The sequence below is a fragment of the Struthio camelus genome, chromosome 2, assembly GCF_040807025.1.
Source record: "Struthio camelus isolate bStrCam1 chromosome 2, bStrCam1.hap1, whole genome shotgun sequence".
Lineage (NCBI taxonomy): Eukaryota > Metazoa > Chordata > Aves > Struthioniformes > Struthionidae > Struthio > Struthio camelus.
Window position 1 is genome coordinate 158,749,097 of NC_090943.1, and position 14,440 is coordinate 158,763,536.

The 14,440-nt window shown below is 42.2% G+C and overlaps 1 protein-coding gene across 2 annotated transcripts in view; it reads left to right on the top strand.

Moving 5' to 3' along the window:
• Nucleotides 1-14,229, top strand: part of DEPTOR (DEP domain containing MTOR interacting protein) — a 78,515-nt gene extending 64,286 nt beyond the window's left edge. For both annotated transcript variants that reach the window (XM_068933180.1, XM_068933181.1), the window contains one exon: nt 11,099-14,229. In XM_068933180.1, the coding sequence (XP_068789281.1) occupies nt 11,099-11,227 (129 nt within the window). In that variant the 3' untranslated portion in view covers nt 11,228-14,229. The remainder of the gene's footprint in view (nt 1-11,098) is intronic.
• The last annotated feature ends 211 nt before the right edge of the window (nt 14,230-14,440 follow it).

Below are 14,440 nucleotides of genomic sequence, written 5' to 3' on the forward strand. Positions count from 1 at the left end.
TTTTTAGGCGATAGCCCCAGGAGCATAACCCCTCCTGGGGTTGTGCTTCACAGCATGTCTCAGGACGATCTCGGGTTCCCAGGCTCAGAGCATCATGTAGATTCAGCCTTAGCGACTGGGTCTAAAGAATACAGTGCAGCAATGCGTGGGTTCCACTGAGTTTTGGTAATTCAGTTTGTACAACTGTCCTCTTTCTAAGTCATCCTCCTCCTCCTGATGAGGAGTTTGTGTTTGTATTAATTCCAAATACTTTATTTGCAATATACTCTCCTGCCATCCCTGCCCCAGCTGTAACTCTTTTGTGGGTAAGTAAAGGCTTTCCATTTCTATTGCCACTGTCTCTGCTAGTCTTTACTAACATTCTGCTCTATTTTACTGTTTTTTCCTTCAGTAAATTGTTAGATATTAAGTATGACATTCTGGTTCTTTTACAGCTGTCATAAAGCTCCTGGGGTCCCATAAAGCTCTGGGATGTATCAGAATTCTTACTTTTTTTGGTGGGTCTCCAATTTTCTGCTTGTTTCTTTGGCTTGCCTTGCTTCGTTCTCCACGGAGTTATTTAAGCATTAGTCTGTTTTAAGGCATCTGTTCAGAGGCCCCAGTACTTATGCTGAAGGTGTTTTGGATGATTAAGTGGACTCCAGCCCTTTGCAGACAGATGTCTTTGCATGCACAGTCACCACCAAGTAGATGTTTTTGCACTGAGGGACTGCCTTCCTCTGAGCTGGTGGGCATAAAGTCAATTAGAAGAAATTGTCTGCCTTTATCCTGGACTGGAGGATAGGAGCTTGCTGTGGCTGTCAGGGGCTGTATTAAATGGTAAAGTCAAAATTCTGCGTGTGAGAAGCTGCTGCCTGCGGTTTACGGGGAAATGTCCACTCGCATGCAGAAGGGCAGCACAGTGCTCGCTCATCCCTCCAGCATAAACTGCAGACTACCACACGTGAAAGCAAACAGAGAGAAATTTTGTCAATGCTTTTCAGTTCTCTTGATTTTTAGTCCTGTTTTTGAACAGCAAGAGCCATGCTAGTCTCTGCAGGGAAAACTGTTAAGCTACTACAGGCATTAAAGCAGTGGGAAATCCTATGTAAAATAGAAAACAAGGAGCTGGTTTAGCATTTGGGGTATGCTTCACCTTTAACAGAGAATTTGCAATTGTTCTTCTAAACTTACGAGACTCAAATTTGGCGAGGTTTTACTTGCTTACACCAGACTTGAATTTTGGCCTACAGAAGTCATGAAATGGCATTGCATTTCCAAAAACTCTGTGGGATTTTTTCTAAAGACTGATTTAACAGAAAGAGAGCATTACTGGGAAATAATATAAGATTTATTTTTTCTTTACGAGACCCGAAATCTTAAGCAAATATGGAAAGTTTCATAATTCCTCAGAGCTCTGCCTTCTGCATTCACAGTAATGCACAGACATTAGAATTTAACTCGTTTATAGACCAGTCACCTAAAATGCTGCTGGGCAACAAGTGACCTACTGTGCTTGTGTGTATACTTTGCCTCCTTTTTATCAACAGCAAATACTGTTCAGAAAACATGCCTGCAGGCTCATGATTAGTTAGAGGATTTTTTTTTTTAAATTAAGTCACATTACTTTAATAAAAAGTGGATTTACAAATTCTTTTGGAGTAAGTGGAGTTTCATGGCATGATAACCCAGATAACTGTAGACCCTGCACCCTTGTGAGGGTACGTTCTTGGTTGTTTCCAAAGTCTTACAGCTGTATCCATTCAGAAGGCTAGAAAGCAGTCCTGGTTTCAGCTGCACTGTAAAACAGTGCTGCGCTTGTGTTTTCATACAGCTTCTAAATTCCAGCGTGGTCTGTAGCCCTTTTAGTGGTGAGATTTAGTGCCAGACAGAGCAGCCGTGATCTTACACTTGCCTGAGCTTTCTCATTGCAGGTCGCTCTTAGGTAGTCATGGCTCCCCAAAGTGTGGACTGTCGCTTAAAAAACTTGCCCCAGCTGCTGAATTTCTGCAGAAAGGTTGAAAATGAAGTCCTTTTTTTTTAAAAAAAAAAGAGTATCAGACATTTCTATAAATTAGCAGAAAACTAGAGCCCAGCATGGCCAAATGCTGGCATTTTGAACTGCCTTCGCTCGCAACGGAGAATTAAAAGCATTTTGTATTTTTAGGTCTGGCTGCAATATATAAAGTTTCGCTTGAAGTCTTGAGGAGATCCTCAGCTGCCGTGTCATTTATAGCGCTGTGGCTGTTGCAGCGAACGCTTGAGGGATGGAGGCTGCTCGTCAGCCTGGCCTTAATAGGACCCTTCAGCACAATTCTTATTGTGTTTTCTCGTTGCTGCTCAAGACACAAGCTGGCTTCCTTTAATAATGTAAGCGAATAATTAGGGAAACATGTTGCGTTAAAGCCAAGGCTCTGTTTAGCTAGTCAAACACATGGGAAAACAATTGCACTTTTGTCTGCGGAAACAGAGAGCAGCTGTTTGCCTCAAACGGTGCAGACCAGTTGTGCCCATTACAGTCCTGCCGTTGCCGGGTACTGAGGGTGCCCTGCGCAGATATGACCGTACTTGTATCTATCTTGCTTGTTTTGGCTGCTTTGGGGGTTATTTTGTTTAAGTAATACGGGCCCTAAACTAACTTGAGTTAGTTAGTTTAGCCTAACTGCACTTGACCTTGTAAGTAAATTTTTATATAGTTTGTAAGTTCCGTATTCATAATGGATGTTTTTCTTTTAGCAGCTGTAGTTTAAGTGTAGGTATGCCAGAAAAAAAAACAACACACAGAACACTAAAATGTCAACCCAAGCGTAAACAGAAATCATTTCTAAGCTAAAACTCTCTGTTCTTTGGCTACTGATGTAGTAATTTCACCCAGACCCATCTTTAGCTGCCTGAGGTATTTAACCTTTTCGGGGCTGTTCTGTCCGCCGCGCTGGTGCGAGGCTGAGGCGGCTGCTGGGGCCGCAGAGCGGAGCCTCGCGTGCCGGCCCAAAGCCGCCTCTTCCGAAGCGAGAGGAGCCCACCTGGGTGTTGGTTCAGCTCTCCCCCCCGGCCCGACCTGTCCCCTGTGTTTGTGGAATATACGCCGTGACGGCTTCGTTCTGTTCCCTGGCAAAAAAAGGCCCAAATTCCCAGTGAGTCCTGGCAGCGGGGAGGGGGGGAGAGGCTGCGTCAGCTAATGCTGAGGCCCTTCGCGAATCCGTCTCTCGGTTAGATTTATGTTGCGTTGTCTAATTTCTGATTTTCTTTTCAGGCAGAGTCCTGTGAGTTTGGAATGCCATACCTACGAAAATGAGGTGCTTTTTTTTAAAAAAAAAAGTATAATTGTGCTTTCTGTAAAGAGCGCCGTACCTTCAGCCGGTACCGAAGCTTTGCTCAGGCAAACCGGCCATACCTGACTCCTGTTACAGATGACGGTGCAGAGCAATAGTTCTGTGGTTATTTCTGTTGGTTGGTTTTCTCTGCCGTGCGTTGTGCCATGGTCTTCTAGTAAGCATTTTTGAGCATGATGATGTGACAGTAGGTCAGCTTAACGCTGGTGTAAAGATTGAACAAGAAGCGCATCGCTCTAGAGAGAAAATCCTGTGTTTATGCAAGACCTGGATCCTTGCCTACTCCCACACCACCCACTCGACAGCCAATTACCCATTTGCTGGAGATATTTACAGAGCTGAACACACATCTGCAATTTATTGTTTCAGGCAGTAACCTCAGTTATGTTGCAAGGCACGCTGCATGATTTTTTAAACCTTCGGGCAACCTGCAGTAGTTTTCAAATGGTCAGGTTGCAGCTTTGATTTACCAGTGCTAGGCAGATGGCATGAATTCTGATTAAAAGGAAAAAAAAAGAGAGAAACCTAGACAGAAACACAGCTTTTAGGACCTCTGATTTCCATCTCTTTTCCTCATTCCAATGTGACAGATTAGGGGAGTGGGAGCAAATACCTCAGGACTCTCTGTGTTTGCTTTTATTTAGGAGGTTAATCTGCTGTCTTCCTTAGGATCTTCTGTGGCAGCATGTGCAGCATCTCTGTGGCCTGGGCAATTTGCTGAGCACTGGGATTCCTGGGGTTTATAGCCATGGGCTACTTATTAAAGAAGAACAACCTGCCTGTCTGCATATGTGCAGGTTATGTGCATGCAGGCATAAAAGAAGGAGAGTTTCGCCCTGTGCCCTCTCCACCTCGGATTTCTCTGCGCTTGTTCCATCTTCCCCACAGCCGTCTCGTCACTGCTTTCACTGGGACTTAACAAGTTTTCTGAAAATTTAGGCTGCAGTTTACTGATCTAAGTGTAGCCCGCTGCCAAAGAAAGATCGTTTCTCTGATCCTTGAGGAGAGAGAAACTGCTTTATTCAGTGCTGGGTTTACGAAGCCATGGCTTCGTGGCTGAATTTGAATGGGATAATGGGGTTATCAGCTCAGGAGTTTTTATTCAAGAAAGCTAACAGCTGGCAGTGCAAACTTGCATGTTTCTCCACTTGTAAATAGCTTATTTTTAAATGGTAATGCAGCAAAAAGTGGCAACAGGGTCATTTATTGTTCCTCTGTGACAAAATGATGGCCTGAGATGGGAGTAGGGGTTGCCTTTCTGTCCTTGCCCAAGTCCTTCATATTTTATACTTACATGAGATTTAAAAAATCACGTTTTGGTTCCCATCTGTTTGCTTGAGAGCCCGGCCGTGCTCAGGAGGCGCGAATGGGAGCAGAAGTTCCCAGCGTCCCCAGAGGAGCCAGGGGAATGTGGGGGCAGGAAAGTCACATTTCGAGCCAAACTATTTCTTTAACATGTTGGAAGCCTGGATGTCCCCTTCCTCTTTGCTGATGGCCAGAAAGCTGAAGTTCAGATGTCATGTTCTTGCAGTGCCAAAATCTCCAAATTTTGCCAAAATCTGGCAGCAAAACAAGGAAAGCCAAAACAGATATATGTACATAAAAATAAGGGGAGGGAGAATCACCTTTTTAAACAAGTGATGCTAAAGAATACTTTTTTCTTTTTTTGCCTGCTTTTTCCTTCTCAGTTTCAGCAGTTTAACAACTTTTGTAAGTGATAGCTGTGGATATGCTGCAAGAATCGACCAGAAAATTTTCTGTCTCAGAGCCGTGCCCAGTTTTAAAAAGTGACTATAAAATGTGAATACCTTGATTTGTTGAGTATTCAGCTTAAGACATCTCTAGGTCTCTGATAATTGCAAAATGTTCATCTTTCAGTCACAATTTGCATGCGTGACTAAAATTAGGGTTCCTTAACTCTGTGTTTTGGCACTGACAGCATGGCCTGATGTTTAAAAGAAATAAGGATCTTGCAGATTTCTCACGTAGATTACACATACAAAAGACATGTTTTTGCTGTGCGCTCATGGAGAACTTTTGTACTGGAAGATCACTGCGAGTTTCAGACTGCCATAATGAAATAATTATAAGCTTGAGCTACTCAAACTGGCCAGCTGATCCTTGTCCCAGTAGGATTAGTGGGACATGGAAAGATCATCTATTTATAATTATTGAGGGTAGCTCTAACGTGGAAATTTGAACAGACATTTCTTTTACATTGGTTTTATTTTAATTGTCACTAGTGTGAAGAAAGGCAAAAGACTAACACTGGACTTTTTTTTGGAAATAGTAACGTTGTAAATTCTGGTATCAGTTTTATTGTGCAAAGATGTTGAATTATTCTGTTCAGGTAGCTCTGAAAGAACTTTTACTTTAGCAGCTTTCACTGTAGTTCTTAGGAAAATTGCTTAAGGATTTGCCAGGGTTGAAAGCAACTCATTTCGTTTGCCTGAATTCATAATTTCTCTTTGACGCTAACAAGTTTTCCCAAAACAGAATATATTTTTACTTGCATCTAGGGAGTTTCTTAAACAAGGTAAAAATCTGTGTGTGTGGCTTTTGTGTCACATCAGCTGATAACCAGGCGAGCACTTCGTAAACTATCCAACACCTAGATGTAAAAATCAGTGTGCTTGCAAACTATAAGTAGAGCGAGGGGTTAAATCCAGTCCATGCCATGGCGAAAGAGCCAGGCAGCTCTGATGCGCGTACAGCTTTCCAAGCAGCGCCATGTCTCTGTGCAACGTGCTAGCAGCTGCTGAAGTCCCTTGGTGTCAGGGGATCTGGTCTGCAGCAGCATGAGGCCCCGGGCTGGGCTGCCGGCGGCTGGGGATCTGCGTCGGATCTGGGCCTCGGCCAAGGGTGAGATCCTGCCTGCGCCGGAGTGAATGGTTAGCGGGCGGCTGGATTTCGCTCTCTCTCTCTCGCCAGCCGTGCTAAGATTCCTGTTCACGCAATTGCCACATGTACAGTAGTCGTCCCACCTGCAATGGAAATGAGTTGGTCGCAATGTTTTCCACGCCTGTTTACGCTGCTAACACCCGTCGGTGACCCAACGGCCCGTGAAAACCTTGTGGTTTGATGGACCTTGGTTTGCTGAAGGAGAGCACTCAGGTGTGCTCGCAGGGACTTCACGGGTTACAGCCGTGGACCCTGACGGTCCGCCCAGACAGCTGGGTAAAACCTTGGTGCTGCTCAAAGTCAGTAACTTTGCCACTGTCTTTAATGTGTCGTTGTACAAGCTAGCTTTGCATTTGGGATGTGCAAGCCTACTTTGTGTTTGGTAAGGCTGATTTCTTTGGTACGTATACAGTCAGGAGCGGCAAAAGGGTTTATACTCTCTTAAAGAGTGAATAAAAAAATCAGATTCTGGACACGGCACCTGACACTGAGAGGAAATGATAATTCAGTAGAGAGTTAGAGCCTTAAGCCACGGTCACTTAAATCTGGCATGTATTTTTGTGACTGTTGAAAAGGGCGGTCCCACAACCGCCCCGGCCACGCGCTCCTCCTGCCTCCTTTCTGCTGCCACAGGCGCTCGTGTCGCTTTGCGTCTGAGAGAACAGATCCACTGAAAACTCATCTTTGTCGAGGGTTTTTTTTTTCCCTAAGATTTATGTCAAATTAAAATGGCTGCGTAATAATGGTCTTATCCTGCTGTTTTGGGATATATTATCTGTTGACTCTGTGTGGTTGCTCCTTGGTTCACTACCAATGATTAACGGTTGCATTCATCACATCTATAAAATTAAGTGCTTTTTTTAGAATTGTTCCAAAAAACTTGGCAGTCGTCACTTAAGCCAAATAGTGTTGCAGGAACTTCTCGCTCTTTATGATCTTTGACAGCACCCTTGTAAAGAGTGTGCCTATAAAAAATAAAGAACATTTTAAATGGTTTCTTTTGAATATTAAATTGAAAAAAGTCAAGAAATCAAGGCCTAGATCCATAAGGATATTTGACTAAAACCTGTATGATAAATGGCACCCGAACGTCTGAGGACCTGGATGTAACTGCCTATTTTTAGATAATATTCCTGTAGCATTGATAAATATTCAAGTCGTCATAAGGCAGACAGCTGGGTACGAATTAGTGACAGGTATGCATTGTATTTATTAGATAATTTGTTTTAAGGTGCTTGCGCGATTCCCTGTTACTATTTCCCAAACTAAAACATCAGTCAGTCTCTGACATCTCTCTGGAGCATCTTGGCCATCTGTCTCTGCTAAATTCCTGACTAAAGCAGGTGATCCTTCAGGTTCGGGGGCACACAGGCCCCCGGGAGGGAATGGGTGCTGGATCTGGTCAGCGCAAGCCTCCAGGGCAGGAAAATCCGGGGGTGTGAAGACGTATCTGCAGGGCGCTCAGCAAGGCCAAGAAGGGGCCAGGAGCCAAAGCCCGATGTGGGAGGGAAGAGCAGTGCAGAGCCTTCTGCGAAGGGGCAGGAGGGGTGGCCCAGCTCCCAGCACAGCAGCATCCGCAGCATCACACACTGCTGTAGCAGTAATTATAATTCCTCTTCTAGCCCTCTTCCGGATGAGACTGAACGGCCTCACAAACCTAATAGCTGTCCCGTTGAACGACAGAAGCATAGGTACCCTTTCTGCTGCTTATACATCTGTGGGCTGTTGTATCCCGTGGTGGGAAAAAGGAATGGTTGCCAATAAATGTTTATTAATGTAAAATGTAAATATTAACAGTAGTTAAGGGAGCCTTTTTGTTTCACTGTTACTTAATTTAACTGTTATTGTTGATGTGTTTTTTTTATATCACTACATCCTGCCTACCAAAATGGTCAGAGTTAATCCTGGGTTTTGTCATGTCTTGAAGTCTGATAGATAAAAATGGATGCTTATCTCCTGTCAAGCTCCTTAGAGAGCTATGAGGAAATGAGTAATAAAAGGCTCTTTCAGGCTCTTTTAAGTTTACTTTGTTATCTATTAGACCCACCAATATGTGGAAAGCAACAGAGAAATTTTACATGTTTATAGTTACAAAAGCCTTAACCATAACTGAGACCAGCCATAGTTGTGAGCTGAACACTTACAGAATTTTGAAATGTTTTTATAAATGTAACGTTGAATCATTTTGACATTTGAGAGCGGAAAGGACTGAGCCGAGGGCACCGTTGCCCTCAGCATCCCTAGGCTCTCAGGGCTGCGAACACCTCCCTCCCCACACAGCGACAGTAGGACCTAGCAAATGGCTCCACATTTCCTTATCCTGGAGGGAGACGGATCTGGAATTTACAAAAAGTCAGCCCTTAGGGACCGCTGGCGAAACGCCGGCAGTGGAGAGAGCCTTCTGCCACCCAGGGGGCCTGGGCTCTTTCGGCTCCTCTCTCTCCTATTCCTCACCGGTCTTTTGATGCAATTTGAGGACATGTACTGTCTTCTGTGTCTTGTTGTCCTCTCTGCATTTCTCTCTGTTTCTGGCTTGGGTGGACTTTTTGCATCTAATCCTATCCGCCAAAAAACAGTGAAACTAATACGCTATTTGGATCCAGGGCAAAGCATAGCGCAGAGGGACTCTTCTCAGCCCATGCGCATTGCTGATTAATAACACTGTCGGGGCAGGCACTAAAAGAAACAGTTCTAGCAGGTGGACAGGTCAAGCTTTTTGAGTAAGAAACTCACTCTTTGGCATCTGGATCGCTGTTCACACTGCTGCAGTGTCTGTCACATCCACGTTTACACCATTGCACCCAGAGTACGAGTGGCTGGCCCGTCTGGAAAGCTGTTCCTCTGCCGGGGATGTTCCCCGAGGGCCCCCCAATGCCCATTGCTTGATCCAGCATGCAGATTTATCCGTCACACGCTTGCATGTGCCAAAGACGAGTGCCATGCATTGAGATTCCAGTAACTTGAGAAGTTTGAGAATATGCAGCAGTCAAAAAAAAAAACCAACACATAAGCCCTTCAACTTCCAAAAACTGCATTAAGCCAGAAGAGACAATGTTATTTCTGCAGGTCTGTTTTAAATCAACCCAAATATTATCTTGGAGCCAGAGCTATAGTTCAGTAAAACTTGATGCAATCTTGGAAAGCCATAGGAAGCATTAGGAAATACTGCTGGGAGTTGAGACACCTATAGATACTTCAAAAATCTATATTTTAAACTAAATAGACATACCTCTTAAATTCTAAATGAGGAACGCTGCAGAGGATAATGTAAGGTAATCCTTTTCAGGCAAAATCCTTAAGTCTGGGAAGGTGACTGCATACAAAAATGGAACTGTTTTACCAGTACTAGTTGGAGCTGAAACAGGAGATAAATGTATAGGAAAGATACAGTCATACTGCCCCAGAAGTGGCTAAAAGGGTACAGCTTATTTCCATACTTGAGTGATTGTTCCAGCTACCATTAAAGCTGAATCCCAGGATCTTCAGCCCTGCAGGTCAGTGAAGAGTTTGAAGGGGTGAGGTACAAGAGAGTTTTGAAAGTCTCTCCTTCAGGGGCTGCTGCTGCTGTTTGTGTGCATAGGCTCCAAGCAGCAGAGACGAAAATCATTGGTAGCATTTTTGATGGAATGTTACATTTTTGGATTGGCGTTGCTTCCTCTACAATTTTCCTTAAAAGGAACATTGATAGCTACATTCTGTACATTTTACACAAATTTGAACTGAGTTTCACCACACTAAAGCCCTGTTTTGCAGAGGGAAGGTAGCTGGTGCACAAGTTTAATGACTTGACTTGGGTTGCAAAAAGTCTGCTTTAGAGCTAGGAATGTAAGACACCAGAGCCGTTTCCCAGCTCCCCCGCATAAATTGCTGCATTGTGTTTCTGCTTAAATATAAAAGGTTAAAGTATAAAATAATGTGTGAAAACTCTTAAAGTGATACTCTCTTCGTAGCATCTTTCGGAGACTCAAGGTCACTTGTAAGTTAGATAACTTTCTAGTGAATGCGCTGTTTTCATTGAAATATCAGGATGATATTATTGCTTTAGGCTCCGTATTTTCATCATTAAAAACACAGATCTAGACACTACATGTTCCTGACCTTTTTAGCAAGTACTGTAACATTATGATTAGAACCAGAGAAGGCTTAATGTTTTTGAGGAATCAGTGCTGTTGCCTTTCTTCTCCTCCTCAGTTTCTTATCACGCTGATATGACTTTTCCTCTGATTTTCACTGACTCTTTTAAGAATTTTTGACAGAAGATGCCTCTGATCCACAAAAATTTTCAATATTTGAATTTGACGTGGTTTTTAAAAACAAAATAGTAGCACATTTAAAGTCAATTGCTGCTCCATACTTTCCAGAGGGGGGAAAAAAAGAACATGCACAGAAAAAGTAGAAAGAACTGCATTTGTAAAGGAATATCTCTTGAAAACCAGCGAGGCATTTTAACCTGTTCGAGGACTGAGGGACTTCATCTTCCATTATATTATTTCCTAGGATTTGGTTCCTTTGAGGTCAATTTGCACTGGTGGAAGTTGTGGCCCTGAATTTAGTGTAGTCACTATTCAAACTTTGTCCTGAGCCTGGAAACATGACCCACATGCTTACTTTAAATACCACAAGTTTTCTGAATGGTTTCTATGAAAGAGTTTAAGTCAAACTAAGGATTGTAGACTGTTTACACTTTGGTATTTCCAAAAAGTTTTATGCAAAATTAACTTGCCAGGCTAATTCTAAAAAGTGTATATTTCTTAAGGGTGCAGAATGAGGCAATATGAAGAGTCCTGGAGTTCATGCAGTCCTAGGTGTTGATAGGACATTAGTGTATATAATCTTACCGAAAAAAGATCAAATGCATAACTTCTGCTGCTTGTTTTTCTCCTCAGGTTTGCCAGTTTGTCGTTTCTGTCAATGGCCTCAATGTTCTCCACGTGGATTACAGGACAGTGAGCAACCTCATCCTGACCGGCCCTCGAACTATAGTGATGGAAGTGATGGAAGAAGTAGAGTCCTGAAAAGAAAAATCTCTTACCGGACATTTAGTGCGAGAAACAGCAAAGAACACGAAGCAGCATGACGCAAGGAGGCAAAAGTTTGCTGCGGCTAAATAGCTGATTTTGCTTTTGGGGAGGGGGGTTCTCTTTCAGTTAACAATAATAGCACTGGTTATTATGCTACGAAGTGGACGATTGATACCAGCATATTTTCACTTAGGACTTTTCTTTGCCTGCTGAAGACGAGGTTGAGGTCTTTCGGTTGTCTATCCAGCCATACCTGCTCCAGTCTGAAGGGTCTCCCAACTACGCATCTGGGCGTCATTTCCTCGCAGTCAGCCACTGGATCAAACACTTCAGGAGAGGAAGGAAACAAATGCGCTGGCTGGTGAGGATGTTGCAGAGGGTTTGCATGGCACATTGATGTTGGTGAACATCCTCCATGAACTTTTTGGATGTCCGGTGTTGCCCCAGGGAACATGTGCTGTTGCAGTTGCTTTCTCCTTGGGCTAAGCGAAAGTTGACTGAACGCAGCCTGTATTGCGATCAAATACAAATGACCTGTGAATGCATCTGCATTTTAAAAACGTGCTCATTTTTTGCAGAAGATACTCTGATATGAATGATTGGGCCTGATTGATAGAATACAGAGATTATCCTAGAAAGAAAAACTGCAAACCATGCAAATGTTGTAAAAGCATGTGTTACTTTGCCTTTTTTCAAAATTTGGCCTTGGAAAATCAGGCCATTGGTTTAGCTGCCTAAGCACAGATTTGAGCACTCAAGTATGAAATGTTGGTATGTTTTTCTTATGTGTAAAGGACAGGTGTCTCAGTCTTGTTGCTTGTCGGTTTGGAGAGATTCTGGACACCTCCTTTGGTCCTAGGAGAGTTATCATATTTAGAGGGGTGAAGTGGGAATTTCACAGCATTAGCATTAGCAAAGATATATTCAGACGCTCCAGGAGAGAAAGTACACTTCAGATTGAAGCAATGTACTTGAATGTACATTAAACTTGTTAGCACTTTCAAATCATCAGGTGTTTTGCAAACTACAGACTTACCACATAAGTTGCAATTGACACTATTACTAATAAAATGTTGTATTTAACTGACTCTTACTCTTTTTTCAAACAGTAGGCTTTCTTTGTTGATGAATTTTTGAAACAAATCTTTTTAAATGTATATACAAAGTCTACATTCTGCTGAGTTAGGTGATTTCTCAGCTTCGTGGTAATTCGACTGCATGGGTTTTCTTTGATCTTTAAACTGAATACATACATCCTTGTCCACAAAATTATAAATATATATTGCAGACTTTCTCTGCTGTCTAAACTTTAAAATTAAAGCTCGACCTTCTCCATGAGCATACCAAAAATCCTTCATTTTGGGGAGTGGGGAAAGTATTTTTTCCCCTCAGATAATTTTGAAATATGTTTTGCATTAAAAATTGTTCTACTACATTGCTCTTGCAGTAAGTTTTTCACTCACTCAGACATTTTAACATATTCCATCAGGGACAGAGTAAGACTTCAAAATCATATGTGCTTGCAGTTCAGCAGGCAGAAGTCCATATATCCTTTGTTTCTAATATCCATGGTTGATTTTCCACCAAGGAAACGTCTCCTGTTCCACTTACGTGTACCAGTGCAGAGAGGTGGAGAACTGGAACTGCTCTCTTGATCCTAACCAGGCACAGAAGGGCTTGGAAGAGTCTTTTAAACTGTCATTTAGTGCAACGATTGTTTATCTTTGTCGCACCCCCAAAAATGTTTTTTATATATATTACCCATGTCAGATTATATTGTACAGTTCATCTAAAATAAACAGTTTAGCACAAAATGTTATATGCGATTGTAGCCACTGTCAAGGAAATTCACTAAAAAATCAGTAGGAAAAAAACCTTTTTGTCCCAGAAATGTGTTAGTATGCTACAGTTCTTAAGTTCTGTGAATCCAGGAATACTTCCCCAAATACTTCCAGTCTCTCTTCTTGTTTGTGTGGGTTGTTTTAATTGGTTGGTTGCTTTATTCCTTGTTCCTCGTTCAAATATAAATTCTAGGTGTTAGGCTAGGCGAAATATTAAAATGTGAAGGATTTTCTTAGCAAAATGCTAATGATTCTGTGTTACACCACTGTGGATTCTTCTGCCTTACATCTCTTGCCTTAGTTAATATTCTGCTACAAGTTCCCTGTAGCTTACAGATAATTAAGAAACTGGGTCAGAATTTAGCTTAATAATGCATTACAGAGTGCACTTTAGACTTGAGTGAAAAGAGTGAGGTGGGGGGCAGGGAGAAATCTGTGCAGATCATTATATTACAGATTGCATATGGCATTTTCCTTTGCAAGATACATTAGTCTTTATCACAATTTGAGCCCCATTACTTGTCTGCTGTTTAACAGAGGTTTCCATATTGTGTTCTCAACTTGATTTGCAGTCCAGACTGTAATTAATGCTTTCCCTCTACAGTATGACAAAGTTATTTAAGATTATCGGTGCAATGAAACTGTATTTTGTAAGAAAGGGTGCATTATGAAATGTATTGTTTCCAATTAAATTGCAATTTGCCTGCCCACAGCGATGCACACGCCAAGAGACATCCCGCAGGAGTCAGTGTCAAACTCCCATGCACTTCAGAGGGCACAGAATTTTGGATATAACAGAGAACCTGGCTCTCTGCAAAGTACCGGGGAAAGGCAAGATTATCGATGGAAGTGTGGAATTTGAAGGCGTAATCCGGAATATCACAGTGTGGACTGGAGCAAGTAACCAGAAAGAAAAAAGATTATCATCATCAGTAATAGCTTCATTAAAAAGAGACATTTTTGAAGGCTTTCTCTCTCATGTGATCACATTTTTGGTTATTACAGGTCTTGTGAGATCTTTTACTACATTTTAAAGATTTTATAACATATGTTAGGTGCCACTCCTCTGAACCTGTATGTTTGCAAGTCATTTATGGAGCATCTTCAAGCAATATAGTAGTTAAATAAATTTAAGTAGCAGTTAAGCTAATTGGAGCATTAGTTCAATGCCATATTTCTTCCGTCTTATTCATTACAAGTTGTGTAATTTTGATTACCTTTGTCAAGATCAAATACAATGTGTATACTTTTGAACTACAATTTGTTCCACAGCTAGTCCCATTGCAGGTATCTGACTCATTCACAAAATAAAGCATTAATCAACTCCAGGTGTATCAGAATTTGATCATCTGCATTTCAGGGCTCC